General features: G+C 38.6%; 1 protein-coding gene across 1 annotated transcript in view; it reads left to right on the top strand.

The window, feature by feature from the left end:
- Positions 1-220: 220 nt before the first annotated feature.
- BRCA2 (BRCA2 DNA repair associated) overlaps positions 221-15,471 on the top strand; it is a gene marked incomplete at its 3' end in the record, with an annotated part of 45,260 nt that continues 30,009 nt past the window's right edge. Inside the window, exons 1-9 of the mRNA XM_081999990.1 lie at positions 221-1,597; positions 2,379-2,630; positions 6,177-6,282; positions 7,084-7,136; positions 7,226-7,266; positions 7,357-7,468; positions 9,078-9,133; positions 10,042-10,156; positions 13,851-15,029. Coding sequence (XP_081856116.1) covers positions 1,519-1,597; positions 2,379-2,630; positions 6,177-6,282; positions 7,084-7,136; positions 7,226-7,266; positions 7,357-7,468; positions 9,078-9,133; positions 10,042-10,156; positions 13,851-15,029 — 1,993 coding nt within the window. The 5' untranslated portion in view covers positions 221-1,518. The remainder of the gene's footprint in view (positions 1,598-2,378; positions 2,631-6,176; positions 6,283-7,083; positions 7,137-7,225; positions 7,267-7,356; positions 7,469-9,077; positions 9,134-10,041; positions 10,157-13,850; positions 15,030-15,471) is intronic.

Here is a 15,471-nt window from a genome sequence, read left to right as displayed (position 1 = left end):
AAGAACTCTGGCGCCATTTCCCAGGATATTGGTGTTATCTGTTATTAAGCCGTAAGTTGGAACATGTCAACCTTGGACGTGATATTTCATTTCTCATGTATACAGGGACGTGTGAATAAAAGAAGGCGGCTGAGATTCGGCTCAGGGCACTCCCTTTCTGCTTTGTGAGAAAGCGGCCATGGAGGGCCAGCATTTACAAAACCCGTCTTGCTTCCTCCGCCGGCAGCCCCTCGTTCTGCCACCTGTCTGCCCTGCCCGTGGAGGGGTGGGAACGAGGAAGCGGCGGAGCGTCGGGCCGCAGTCGGGCCGACACGCTGAGGCGAAGCGGTGGTAGCCGTTACACCGCCTCCTTCCCGTGACGTGCCGGCCGGGGGAGGCGGGAACAGCGGCTGCTCTCAGTGCGCAGGCGCCCGGGAGGTGTGTTGGCGCCAAGGTTTGACCGTGGTGGCAAGGGTCGCCGCGGGAGCGCGCGGTCCGGCGGGCCCGCGCCGCCACCGCCTCCCTTCCCTCCCCCCCCCCCCCCCCGCCTCGCCCCGCGCGCGCCGCCGTCTCTGTGGGGGAGGCCGGCCCACTCGCCCACGCGTGAGGCGATGCTGCGGCCGCCGCGCCGCCCGAGGGGCTGGAGGGAGGTAAACGCCCCGCGCGTGGCCCGGCCCAGCCGCGGGAGCTGCCCTTAGGGATTGAGCCCCGCCAGGGGGGTCCCTCCCGCTGCCGCCCTACTCCTCACAGCCGGCGCGGGGTCTGCGGTTACCTGCCGGGGGGAGGGGGCTGGGGCTCGTCCTCTCAGGCCCCTCGGCGCTGCGGGGTGAGCCGGTGGGGCTTCAACGGGCAGCAGCGTGGATAGGTCGCTTCGTCTTTTAAAATGTATTTCTGAGTTTTTTTCCTGGAAGTTTTCTGTTTCTTTACCTTTTTTTTTTTTTTTAAACGCCTGTTTCTCCCTTCGTTTAGGTAAGGCCGTGTGTATAAAACAGGTATCACGTGGGAAACTTGATTTTACAGTGGAAACAATAAATGTATGAAAATAAACAGGAAAGTTTCTGTGGCAGTCTTATTTAGACCTGTCTTTTAACAGACCTGTGAAACTGGCAATGTCCGCTCCACTGGAGAGCAACTTTAAATCAAATTCTTGGTACATAAGTTGTAAGGGTTTATATGTAATAGTACATATTCTAACGTATAGTAACGAGCGTGGATTTTTTGATTTATATTTAAAATACCTCAAAAGTGTTTTACCCATTCCATCTTGATTCTTCTCATGTATTTGCTAAGTATTTTTATTATTTCTGGTATAATTCCCTATGCTTTTCTTGTCTGTTGTTTTCGTACCGTGTTCGTCATTGTGGTGTTTGCACGCACACATCACAGTCGGAAAGCTGAACAGGTTGGGTTACGACATGCCTACCAAGAAATGCAGGAAAGCAGGGTTAAGACTTGCTGCCCCATGACATTAGAATAGCACTGTATGAAAGTGTTTTCTTATTTCTTCTCAGGTTTTTCAACAACTCTTCCAGTAATGCTATGGATCAGAAAATGGCTTACAAACCTGTGGAAAGACTGACATTCTTTGAAATATTTAAGGCACGTTGCAGTGAATCAGGTACAGCTTGTCTACAGTAAATAACTTTTATTAGGGTTGCTTTCTGGACATTGCTATTCTAAACACATATTCCATACACTGTGTATTCCATATAAAAGTGTTATGCAACTTGTTAGCAGTTCTATTTGCCTCAAATCTGTATTCTCTAATATCTACCTTTTTAAATATCTGTTTAAATTGTATTTATAGCTTTTTTTTTCATAATGTGTGCTCAGTTATTTTTTGTACTTGTTTTTTTAGCTGTGACTTCCTTATGTACCTGCGTGCAGGCCAGGTTTAGTCTTTTGCCAAATCCATCTCTAGTTGTATGATTTATTAATGTTAGAAGGAACCTGTTTAGCTTGCCAGTCTGAGTAAAATAAGAGATAAACTGAAAGCCATATGTATATTTTTAATTTTAAACAAAGTGGATATTTATCTGCTCTTTGATTGGTTTTGTTAATGGTCTGCGAATTTGGGCAGACGTTCTTGTATACTTTGTGTGTATTAGAGTTCAAAGCTATCTGGAAATAAAAGGATGACAATGGAAGGAGCAACGTGGTTTGCTGCTAGCATTTAAATGTGCTGAATGTGTTTTCACACCCTGCGTGGAGCATTAAATTTAAATTAATTTACATCTAATTATGTGCTTCTCTTATATGTATTGTACATAGAATGAAGAATTCTATTTTATGTCCCAGTTTAATAGCATATGAACTCATACTTGTCATGTGTTATTTGCATGCCATTTGTCAGGTTTCTTTTCTTTTTAATGTCATTTTCTGTATGGTTTTCTTCATAGACCTGGGGCCTATCAGTCTCAACTGGTTTGAAGAACTCAGCGCAGAAGCACCCTCATATGAGCCTAAATTGTTAGGAGAACTTGATGGTCCCATTGGCTGGCTTGATCAAACATCTTTTAAAACTCCAAGAGCAAAACCCTCCACATACAGTCAGCTGGCATCAACTCCACTGATTTTTAAAGAAGAAAATATGATATTGCCACCTTATTCTTCTCCTGGAAAAGAACTGGATCAGAAAAAAATAGGAGCAAGTGAGTAACTTTTATTTTTTTTAAAGCAGTACTTAAAGGCTGCTTGTGTCCTCCAGAAACAAGAGACTTTTTTATTTATTACTTTTTGTTTAGCTGATGATTATTAATGTAATAGACAATGCTACTGCAGAAATTGACAATGCTACTGGCGCTGGGTTAATGGTTGGACTTGATGATCTTGAAGGTCCTTTCCAACCTAGTGATTCTGTGATTCTGTAAATTGTATGAGTAAAAAGGTTATCTTAGTCGGCTTCTGAAAATCACTTCTAAATATGCAAAATTAATCTTGATAATGAATTCAGCCTTGCAATAAACTGGTAATGTACATGCAAAGTTCCCTGTAGAAGAGATATTATCCTAGTCCTAATACTCTAAATACATTTGAGCTTATTAGGGTAACCTGGTGACTGAGAATCAGAGTGAATTTTTTTAGCAGTCTGACTTCCGTTTTATTTAAAAATCTCTGAAAATCTTTTCAAGAGAGAGAATGATGCTTATCGTGCTGCAGTATGAGGCCATCTGTAGGGCACTCCTTAAACTTTCTTATAAAGATTTTGAAGCATTACACTCTTTGAATTAGTAACTATAAGTCATGGAAAGAAGTTACACTTTGCCATTTGGAGACAAGGAATTTTACTGCTTTTATGAGGTACTTCTCACTACATTATTTCCAAATCCCAAGTATGCCATGAATGTACATATCACTCTGCTCCTTTTTGATGTACCTGCAAGCCATAGTACCTTTCCTCGTGGAGAGAAAGAAGGATCTTTTCTATGGAGAATGTATGCATGACTGTATATAAGAATCTTTTCAATGGAAGAATATCTAACCCTATTCCTGCAATATCTGATTTGTACATCTACTGTGTCTGTGCCCTCCTAACAGTAAGAGAAACTCTTTGAAACAGGTTACAGATGAACACAAGACACATTCTTAGATCCTAAAGTAAAGTATTTAAAGGTGTAGAACTGTGTTACTGTTCAAATATACTTTATAACATTGCTTCCATAGAATATTGCTACCCTGTTTGTTTCACTTAAGTTTATTGCTGAACTTCTGCTCAACTTATTCTCAGCTGAGAACATGGTTAACTGTTTGGAGTTCTACAGTGTAAGTCCCTACTGAATTCCTGGTAGCATTTCGTAAGTTACAAACAAAGGAACCTCATGATTCTTCTGTTGAAAATGGTTAATTTTGCTCTGTGCTTGTGCATGCAGACAGTTGTATCTGCTCCCTAAGGAAGGGAAGATGACTACTACCAAAGTTTCTATAGCTACCTGTGGCTTGCCTGAGATCTTTTTCCTCTGGTTTTCTTGGTTAGAGCCAGCTGGCTTGTGTACCTAGTTTGCCTTCTTGTGAAGAAGACTGGAGGCTTGCCAATGTGACGCCTGCCTACAAGAAAGGCCGGAAGGAGGATCCTGGGAACTACAGGCCTGTCAGGCTGACCTCTGTACTGGGGAAGATTATGGAGCGGTTGGTCTTGAGAGTGCTCACAGGGCACCTGCAGGACAACCAAGGGATCAGGCCCAGCCAGCATGGGTTCATGAAAGGCAGGTCCTGCTTGACCAACCTGATCTCCTTCTATGACCAGGTGACCCGCCTAATGGATGAGGGAAAGGCTGTGGATGTTGTCTACCTGGACTTTAGTAAAGCCTTTGACAGCATCTCCCACAGCATTCTCCTGGAGAAACTGGCGGCTCGTGGCTTAGACAGGTTTACTCTTCGCTGGGTGAGGAACTGGCTGGATGGCCGAGCCCAGAGAGTTGTGGTGAACGGCGTTAAATCCGGCTGGCGGCCGGTCACAAGCGGTGTTCCCCAGGGCTCGGTTCTGGGGCCAGTCTTGTTCAATATCTTTATTGATGATCTGGATGAGGGGATCGAGTGCTCCCTCAGTAAGTTTGCAGATGACACCAAGTTGGGTGGGAGTGTTGATCTGCTGGAGGGTAGGAGGGCTCTGCAGAGGGATCTGGACAGGCTGGATCGATGGGCAGAGGCCAACTGTATGAGGTTGAATGAGGCCAACTGTATGAGGTTGAATAAGGCCAAGTGCAGGGTCCTGCACTTTGGCCACAACAACCCCATGCAACGCTACAGGCTTGGGGAGGAGTGGCTGGAGAGCAGCCCGGCGGAAAGGGACCTGGGAGTGCTGGTTAACAGCCAGCTGAACATGAGCCGGCAGTGTGCCCAGGTGGCCAAGAAGGCCAACAGCGTCCTGGCCTGTATCAGCAATAGTGTGGCCAGCAGGAGTAGGAAAGTGATTGTGCCCCTGTACTCGGCACTGGTGAGGCAACACCTTGAATACTGTGTTCAGTTTTGGGCCCCTCACTACAAGAAGGATGTTGAGGTGCTGGAGCGTGTCCAGAGAAGGGCAACGAAGATGGTGAGGGGTCTGGAGCACAAATCTTATGAGGAGCGGCTGAGGGAACTTGGGTTGTTTAGTCTGGAGAAGAGGAGGCTGAGGGGAGACCTTATCGCTCTCTACAACTACCTGAAAGGGGGTTGTGGCGACGAGGGTGTCGGTCTCTTCTCCCAAGTAACTAGTGATAGGACAAGAGGAAATGGCCTCAAGTTGTGCCAGGGGAGGTTTAGATTGGATATTAGGAAACTGAGAGAGTGGTCAGGCATTGGAACAGGCTGCCCAGGGAGGTGGTGGAGTCACCATCTCTGGAAGTGTTCAAAAAACGTGTGGATGTGGCGCTTCAGGACATGGTTTAGGGGACATGGTGGCGCTGGATTAATGGTTGGACTTGATGATCTTGAAGGTCCTTTCCAACCTAGTGTTTCTGTGATTCTGTGAAGCTGATGGATTTCACCTTGGTGTGGTACTGGGATGCAGCCGTGCTGTGCATATGGACTCGGGAACGGAGAAGCAGAGAGAAATGCAGAAACCTAGGTGTAACTTCTGATATGGAAGTTGTTTGGAAATTTCTGAGTAGGAATTCTTTTGAGTAGTTCTTTGTTCATGTGAGGGGCTCACTGTTCAGAGGATTCTGCTGCTTTGGTGGGCGCATTCTTTCTCTTGCCTGGAGATGCAAAGCATATAAATAGATACTGCTACCAATGGCAGTGCTTCCACTAACAGTTCAGAAATAATTTTTGCTTTATGCTGATTATTCAAATCATGAAGTGCATGTCTTAAGTAAATTTGAGGGAAAGCTGGTACAAATGCACGTTTGCATGTATTGAGTTTCTCCTAAGAATAACTTCTGCAGTGACAAGAAAGGCACAAAACAGTGTACTAAAACTGAAATGGAATATGTGACCTGAATAATACCAAGGAAATACACTGAAACACATACATATCAAATGAATAAAGTGACATAATGAGCATTTAGGCTGTGCATTTGAAATGTATTTAGCATTGTTTGGATATAGAATTTGAACGTGTTCAAAACACTAGAGGAAAAGGTAGTACTTGGTTGGTGTTTGTTGGTGTTTTTTTAACTAAAAATCAGACATTGCTTGATTTTTTTAAAGATTATCCTTAAACTTCAAGTGTTACTTGTTCTGCAAGGTTGTGTTGATTATTAACTTCTATGTTGTAGGCAGAGAGAATTTTATAAGCCCAAGTATCACAAGAAGAAAGATAGATCAAGAAAATGAAATACTTGCTTCTCCTCCTGGTACCTGCCGCAACTGCCTTGCTGCTAGGTATGCTAAATATGTCAACACAAATATAAAATAAACTGATTTAAGCAAAAAGAAATATTAAAACCACCGTATTCGTATTTGATAGGTAGACTTCTTCAGAGCAGACAATAATGTTGTAGGTCTTGTATGTTTATGATACTTGTAAGTTGCTAAATGAATTGAAAATAAAATGCTAGCTAATTTTGAAAACTTCCTTGCTTTCAGGTGGTGGTCTTCTCTATTTTTATACTCCTTCACATATGGCATTTATTGACATTATTTCAGCTTCCCAAATCCTCAACATCCAATGCAAGAAAGAGTAGTAGTGATGTATCATGTGCTTCTCAAGTAGTAATTTGTAAAGCTATTTATAATATTTACTGAGGTTTTTTAATAATAACCTTGATTTCTACGTTTAAATGTATATACTTCAGATAAATCTGGTCAAAATACTCACATTGATTATAAGAATAGTTAAACTATTTATATAATTAAAACCACTTAAGCCAATTTCTGTAGTCTCATACAGCATATTAAGAAATGCCTGGTTCTATTGAAATCTGTTATATTATTTGTCAGACAAATAATCACTGAAAATTACCATATTTCACAAAAGAAGCATTTTACAGTTTGTAATAAACTTATGGTAAGGTTTAAAATACTGACTGATGGTTAGGAGAAATCTACATTTTATTTAGTCAGTGAAATAGCCATCGTTGCAAAGGATGGAGTTGGTAATACAGGTAATGTCTGAAATAGTTACTTATTTTCAGAAATTGAGAAGTGAAATTAATATTTCTTTTATTTGGTTTTGTTTTGCAGTCCAACTGTTTTAAGGAATACTTACAGAACACCTCAGAGAAATAATATGCCTGGTTTGTATTTTCACTTCTTTGGTATCTGTCGATATAAATCCTTATGTCTTGGATATTATTTAATATCCTTATTACATAATGTTTTGTAGGACCATATGTGAGCTTGTTTTGCACACCAAAACTTCTGGAGGTAAATATTTTATTTCTGCGTTTTGTTTTCTTTTTCCTGAGTTGTACATTTAGAATTCTGCATAGAAATAATTGTTAAATATATTTCTAGGTCAGAACTCCAAAACGTATTTCTGAAAGTCTGGGAGCAGAAGTAGATCCGGATATGTCCTGGTCAAGTTCTTTAGCCACACCTCCTACACTGGGTGCAACAGTGATAATAGGTATTTGTAAAAGTGAGCAGTTGCTAAGGGTTAAAATTCCTGGTTTTGACTTTTTTTTTTTTTTTTTAATTAAAAAGGACAAAATTCTTACAGCGATGCTTAATGGGTGACTTTAAATATTACAGCCCTAAAAGGAAGAAATGAAATTGTGTCATTGCTTTTCAAAAGTTTTCTTCCTTTGTACAAGGGATTAGGGAATATAAATTTAGAAATAATATAACAAAGCATAGAAAGAGGATTAGATAATGCTAACTTTGCACTGTCACAAAACTAGATACTACTAGGTTAAGTCATTTGGATATGTTTATGAAGCCTAAGGAGGTAGCCTGTTGAGTAAACTTCCAGCAGCAGTGCTGGCTTCAGCATTTTTAACCCCTCTCACTGTGCCTAACATCATACTGATGCAGTGAGACAGAGATACCGATCCAGTTGAAGACCATATTTCCTGGGTTATTTGGACAGGGCAATTCCTGGACCTCATTTACTGTGCAGCTGCACAAACAGTGTGCCAGCGTAACGGTGAATGAGAATGAGTGGGTGATGACTGTTTAAGTGGTAATTAATAGTGATGCTATTAGCCTCAGCCTAAGGTGTTGCTGTAAGTGGGATTTCATTAGCATATGATAAACAAAATGAAATTTAACTGTATGATTTGTTGATGAAAACTCTTGAGAAAATGGGAAGACCTGGATGACTGCTTATCTCATGACATTGCTCTATTTAATGTTGTTAAACTATCACTATATAAAGCATATAGAGCTTGCAAGCATATAAAGCATATTAAGAATGAATGCTAGAATTGGGAATCTCTCTTGGGAAGGAGGGGGTGGTACTATTCTCAAGGCTGTTGAGTTGTGCCATTTTGTGCATTCGTAGGTTCAGAATGATGTGACCTGAAAAGAAAGGCTGGGGGAAGTACCCATAGTTTAATGATGGTTTTGTGGGAGATAAGTTGGGAGAATGAGAGCTCAAACCACTCTTCCTGGATGAGCCTAGTACTTTATAGTAGTGATGCCCAATCTCTGCCATCTGACTCCTGTGAATGGAAAGAGGGAGTCATTTGGCTGCTACATGGAACCTAGATGCCATGTATGCCATGTCTATGAAACATGTAATTTGAATATACTGTTCTAGGCATCTTAAAAACAGGGTTCATTTTCTTCTTTTGTAATGTAGATGGAAAGGTAGTACTGCTCTTGTGGGAGGATATAGAAAAAAAACAAATTCCTGACAGAGGCTTGAAGATCTCATCCAGATCCTTTGACTGAAAAAAAAGAGAGTAGTGCCATGAATAACTGCTTGAAAGGGGGTTGGCAGTGATGGTGGGTCTCAGGGTGCTAACTGGTCTACCTACATAGCAGAAACCTCAACCTATGACTTAGGGTGTTTTGTGCTGTTATGAAACTGCTTCTATACAGTGTCCCTCAGCCTCACCTGTAGGACTTTTTAGTTAGAACTTTTAGTTAGTTTTTAGTAGTCTTTTGTTTACAAATTTCAGTTGTATTTAAAATAATCCAATGAAAACCCTCCCAAAACACAACCGTATTCAAACACACTCAGCAAATCACTTAGGAACAAATGAATTGACTTGTCTGTCTGTCTTCTGAAGCTAGAGAGAGTGATTCTGTTTCTGGAGCAAAGCAACAGGATGAAAGAGCTGATATAGTAAGTAGTTTTAAGAGCTGAGCTCTTCTGTTATTTCAGTTAAGCTATTAAAGTTACATGTTTACATTTCTTGAGCCAAGAATGAAAAATACTGTCATTTTCATTCTAGGCTCTCCTATCTGGCTATTTTTAAAAGTTACTGCTCACATAACTAAACTGGCAAAACCTGGCTGTATACTGTATTCACACAAATAACCCTCTTTGAGAAATATTTTTGTTGTTTTTTTTTTTTTTAAAAACAAACAACAAACGACTTGGATTCAGCAGCAGTGGGAGTCATTCAAAGAAAAATCAAACCTAGGAATTGCAGTATGCTATTTATCTGAGGGTTTGTTTTACTTTCTCTTTTGTCAAAGTTTTGGGAGTTACCGATTGGCAATACCTTCTGTTCAACCACTACACCAAGAGTTGAAACTGAGTACTAATTTCAGTCCTTTGATAGTATTAGGGAGACTTCTGGCATAATTGTAATTTTACTCTGTATATATGAAAGCTGAATTATTATTTAGACTAAAAACTGAGGATGGCGCTAAGAGGATTCATTTACAAATTTATGTTTGATTCTTAACTACCTGCAACTTCACAGTTAACAAACTGCTACAAGTTAAAATAAGAAAAAAGTTTTTCTTCCTCCTATCTCCTATGTTCTTTTTTGAAAGGCTTGCTTGTAATAAACTGCTGAACCCATTCACTGCCCTTAAGTTGACTGTAGAATAGAACCTGATTTGCACTGAAAATGGAGATTATCTGCTTATTTATTTTCAAGTGTACCTGTGAAAATGTTACTTTTCATTTTAAGAGATGCATAATTATTCAGATACTGCAATGAATTTTTAGAGTTGCATGTTTTACTGTTGAAGTGATACTTACTGGTATGTAATATAACAGCCTCTGTCTTTTATTTACAGATTTTGCACAACTTTTTTTCCGACCGTGATAAATGTCCTGGGATGAGTGACAAAAGTATGCTGTCTGTACCAGAGGCAGTAAAACTAAATGCTGAAGATGACATCAAAGATTTTGGTATGCATTGATGCTTTACTACTGTGAAGCAAGACTGAGGGTGAAGTCACATTGTCTGTCTTGAGCTGATCTTATGGCTTATTTACTTTGCCAACTGTGTACTCCCACTTCCTGAATTGATTCAACTTTGTAAAACTAATCTAGCCTTAAAAAAGGACTCAGTTTATGCTGAGTCATTGAATTAAATCAGGTTACCATGCCACTGGATGACAACCAGATGAGTACTGGTGTAAGTGAAGGTATGAGACTGTATGGGAGAGCTGAGAGAGAAAAATGGTACAGGCGCAAGACTACTACTTCTAGCTATTGAATAGGTTTAGCTTTATCATGAAGTTTCACCCCAATACTCATTATTCTGTGGTGAGTTTGTTTTTTAATCTTGCTATATCCTTTCTTCATTTACTTCACCTATTAGTAGTTAAAAACGTGACAAAGCCTTTAGGAAAAAGAAATATTAATTTTTTAAATGAATGCAGAAAAAGCTCATCCATGGGGAAAAAAAGTTTTTATTCTACATTCTTAGATCATGTTAGTGAACAAGTGAAAATGTACACTACAGTGTGAGCTTTTTTATTTTTGTTGAGAAATAATGGCAGAAGGGAAGATTATTAACTGAAATTTGTTCAGCATGGGTGTAAAAGTGTGTTGTAGAGATTGACACGGGCTAGATAGGACAATATATCCTTAGGATTGTATGTCTCCTTGTCTGAATTGAATGGGCTGCCCTAAAAATACTGTTTGGTGGTACATGTAAGAATCAGTTTAGAATTTAACAAGGAGGGCTGAGAATGCTGGGGTCAGGAAGCATTTTTGCTTGCAGAGTGATATATACTGCTATTTTTATATTGTAGATTCAAACATGCTGAGAAAAATGTAGTTGGTAGTAAACATATTCAGGTAATCTGTAGTCAGTAAAATACATTTAGAAATTAAGGACAAATTAATGTCTTCTTCTCTGTTCCAAAATGGCTCATTACATCCCATACTACAATAAAGAAGAGTAGTTAAAACTCTTATGTCTCAGTTATGTCTGAGTCAACATAAGAGGAAGAAGAAACCTATTTCTTTTGAAGTGCAAAATAACTTTTGCAAATGTCTCTTTTCCTCTGTCTTCCCTTTTTAATAATAGTTAACTTGGCATTTGAAGATGCAATGTGAAAAGAAGGATAGCTCAAACCTTCTCATTTGTAGCTTTCAAGTGTTGGTTTTCTTTTGAATAGTGTTGTATGATCATGAAAGACAATCAGTTTTATTAGGTATACATTTTGTTTCAGTCAAAGAAAATAAGAGAGGTCATAATATTGATGTGAATACCTACCTGATTTTAAGGATATGAAAAGATTATATTGTATAAGTTGTGACTGTAATAGCAATGAGACTGAGTATATGCACTCAGTTCAAAGTAGAAGAACTACCACATATTTCAAAGTTTTTTTGCTGTATTTTTTTTTAGTTGTAATTTGGAGGAAGAGGAGAACTTTTTTTAACTGTTTACATTTAGTGTAACCATGGACTGCAAGATATGTACTGTCATGTATTAACACTTAAGAATTTTACAGAAGGAGCTAAATTTGCGTTTATTCATTAAGCATATTAATTTATAACCCAATCATTAATTCCTAAGGTTTATGTCTCTAAATAAGTCTAAGGCTGGTCATTATAACACTAAGCTTTAGGTATCTGGCCCTTGTAGCAGAATTCACAGCTTTACTGTAGGTTTATAACCATGGATTCAGAGTTAAGATTCTTCAAATATATAGTAATCAGCATGTTGACTGGGAAGCTATTTAAATTTAAAAAATGATGGGAAACATGAAATTCTGTAACATTTTAGATACTTTTACCCCGGCTTGTTGCCCTAAACTTCATATTTAAACTCTTTAATTCAAAAACCAAAATTACATCACTCATTCCATTTATAACCCTGATCACAGTAAATGGTCTGTCTTTAACCTCAGTGTCTAGAACTATTCATGACGTAGGAGGAATAGGTTCAATACCCTGAAATGGGGCAATATGTTCTAACAATGAGTCAATGTATGATTACAGAGCAGAAACATCTAATACTTAAGCCTCTTTTTTCTTTTTTTTTTCCCCTAACTATTGTATTATTTACCTAGAAGGAGAGGTGCTGAGGAAACAAATTTAAGAAGTTATTGCCTAGTTAGGGCACTTACTGGGAAAACAGGAGAATTCTGTTGTGCAGTCCTTGGTTTTGGGTTTGTCATTTCACTGACCCTCCAGTGTGTTCCGAAGTCAAAATGAACATCCCTGATTTTGCCCTCTGCCCTCCCCAGCATCAGGTTGTTCAGTGTACAGCCAGTATCGTTCAGATACTCCTGGTTTTCTTTTTCAGTTAAAGGTAATGGATCCTGTTTAAGTGAAAAGAAAAACAGCTGTGTCTTTTTGAAAGCTCTGTTGACAAATTATTACAGGATGAAAGGATGTGGACACAGAAGTTACTCGAGAGGAACGCACGTCAATAAGGGATAAGGACCTGTACACTCAATCTGTAGTGTTACAGCTTCTTCTTTTTGAGATCTTGTTTAGTGATACCTTCTGCCACTCAGACAAAAAATAGAAAGTAAAGAGAATGGGTAACTGTTAGAGAGATGTGATGAGAGAGGTGGCTTTATGTCTACAGCATGAGCATAAACTGTTAATGGATGTATTACAAATAGTTGGATGTGTGTGAGCAAGTATTGGGAAATCTTCTGTGGACTTCCAAATGGAAAATTTTTTGTACGCTAGGTTATTTAGAAGTTCCAATAGGCAAAATAGTTCTAAATTATAGAAATTCTACCTAAAAAAGGCTTATGAAAAAGTTAAGCTATTGGTTATGTGCCCAAGGAAAACAGGACAAGGATGTTTTCTAGGTACTTGGTTACAATTTATTTGATATGAAAAAGCCTTAAAAAGTACTCTCAAAATAAAACCTAACTATCTTTCTGAATGTGAAATAATTTGATAGGTAGGCCTAGTTTCATACGTTTGAGGAGGTAATATTTTTATTTGGTGTGTATAAGCTTTTAAGGCTCTCTATGCTGTAGAGTTTAGGTTATTTTTTCCCCACTGCATGTTATTTCTCTACACAAACAAATCTTCTCATTATTTTTCTAGTATTTGTGCCAATCATTTGGAACTTGTTGAAAGCTTCCTAATAAATTTTAAAAATTACAATCTTTTCTAAATTCTTCTAGACACTATAGTATTCTATATAAATGCAAAAGATAGTTTACTAGAATCATCTTTACTTAACAGTTTCCTTAGCTGCCAGTTATAGACAAAAATAGGCCGTTTCTTAAGGTATTTCGTGTCTACCATCTGGTATAAATTTTGGAGGAAAAAAAATCTAGACATTTATCTTGTAAAATTCATTCTGTAGAAAAACCAAAATTCTTTTGACACCCCTATGTTTCATCTTGGAAACTGCTTAACCACCACAGTACGTAGGAGGCCAGGGAATCTGCATGTATGTTCTTAGTCTCCTGTTTCCTCTAAAGCTGCTTGTTGAAAAGTAACCTACTTTAAAGACATGTAGATTTACTTTTCCAAACGCACTCCTGAGTAAAGGTAATTGCCATGAAATTGAAAGCTGTATTTACCTATAAAAACACAATGCTGTTCCTAAGTTATTTCCTAAAACTTAATTTTTTACTTCTTTTCCTCTCCCCATCTTCTCTAAACTATTTAGAGTCGGAGATGTTCGATGGCTTATTTGGTGAGATGAATAGCTTTGAGGATACATTCAACACGCCTCCTAAGTCCAATGGAACCCTCCAGCTGATGCCACATGCTCTGGATGCAGTAGAGAAATGTGAAATAAACACAGATAAAGCACAAGGGAAGGGTCATGTTCCTTCCAAGCGGTCTATTAGAAAGACTGGTATTTCACAGGAAGTGAAAACTAGCTTGACTGAAAAAAGCCACTCATTTGAAATGAAGGATTCTTTACTCCAAATCACAGATGAAGATACAGAGGATGGTAAAGATGGCTGTTTAATAGGACATGAAAAGGAATTGGAGTCACTTAGGATTGCAGGAGTTGCACAAAATTATAGAACACACAAGTCATCTGAGAACGAGAAGCCTGTGACAGAAGACGTGCCATCTTCAAGCCAGTGGTCTCAACTGAACTTATCTGATCTTGATGTAACTCACTTGGAAATGTCTACATGTTGCTTTCCACCCTCTGACTTACGTAGAGAGACAAATTTAGAAGAGAATTCAGTACTAATGACCCAGGATGATGCTGTGGAAACATCTTTACTGAATACTTCAGGCTTGATAAAAGCACAAAAGCTCTTAAGTGTCAATTTGTCAGAAAAGTGCTATGAAGCGAAAAATTCTGAAAACAACCCAACATCGGAAATAACTCCAGTAAAATCTGTGCCTCTGAGTGTTCAAGATCCAAAGTTAGTAAAAGGATGTGCAGCTGAGAAGGTTTCCAAAATGAGCTTCTTAAACTGTAGTTCTTTTTTAATTGAAAGTACAAATGTCACAGAGTATTCTGTAGTCTACAATGGCAGCTTTTCCAAGCATTTAAAAGCAACTTCTAAATCTATCATCACTGATGTTCTGTCTCACCCACTTGTATGTAGTGCTACATCTCCAGATAATTGCAATGATCCACATTCAATAAATAGTGAAAATACTCTTACAAAGTCTGACTTTAAACGCCTGAATATGTTATCCAGCTTAAGAAAGAGATCCAAGAGATTTATATATACAATAAATAATACTTTACTGTATCAAGAAGAAAAAATAGAGAAAGAAGTAACCTCCGAATCACCTATTCATCATGTATTACCACATTTGGAATCTGATTCATATGAATTTAAAGGCTGTCATGTGCCCAGTGTTGATGAGCAAGGTATGTTATTAAGCTTTTCATCATTTGTGGAGGATTCTTTATTTATTAAGAACCTTTTATGTACATGTTTCAGATAAAATTGTGTAAATGTTGTGTGTGTGATAAACTAGCTCTGCAACTGGGAATCAAGATATGGAATTAGTCTGTTATAATAATAGTGACAGAATAGCATTATTTTTAAGTAGTCTGGTGCTAACTTACTGGTTTAGTCTCAGATTAGCTTCTGGAGTAGAAACTTCCACATTCTCATAGACAAGCTTAACTAATTGTCTTTGTCAATGCTATTTAGACATCTGTAGTGTCAAGGGACATCCTGTCTGAGTTTATAATAAAAGAATGTTAAAGTTGTATTGTTATTTTTCTAAAATTAGGGGGTTTAAGACTGTAAAACTATTTCTTCTAGAAGCACAAAATATTTTAAAAAACAAATTGTATATGAAAG

The sequence above is a fragment of the Phaethon aethereus genome, assembly GCF_964289735.1.
Source record: "Phaethon aethereus genome assembly, chromosome: 1".
NCBI lineage: Eukaryota > Metazoa > Chordata > Aves > Phaethontiformes > Phaethontidae > Phaethon > Phaethon aethereus.
The sequence above is the reverse complement of the archived record's forward strand: the minus strand, read 5'-3'. Positions and strand labels throughout refer to the sequence as shown.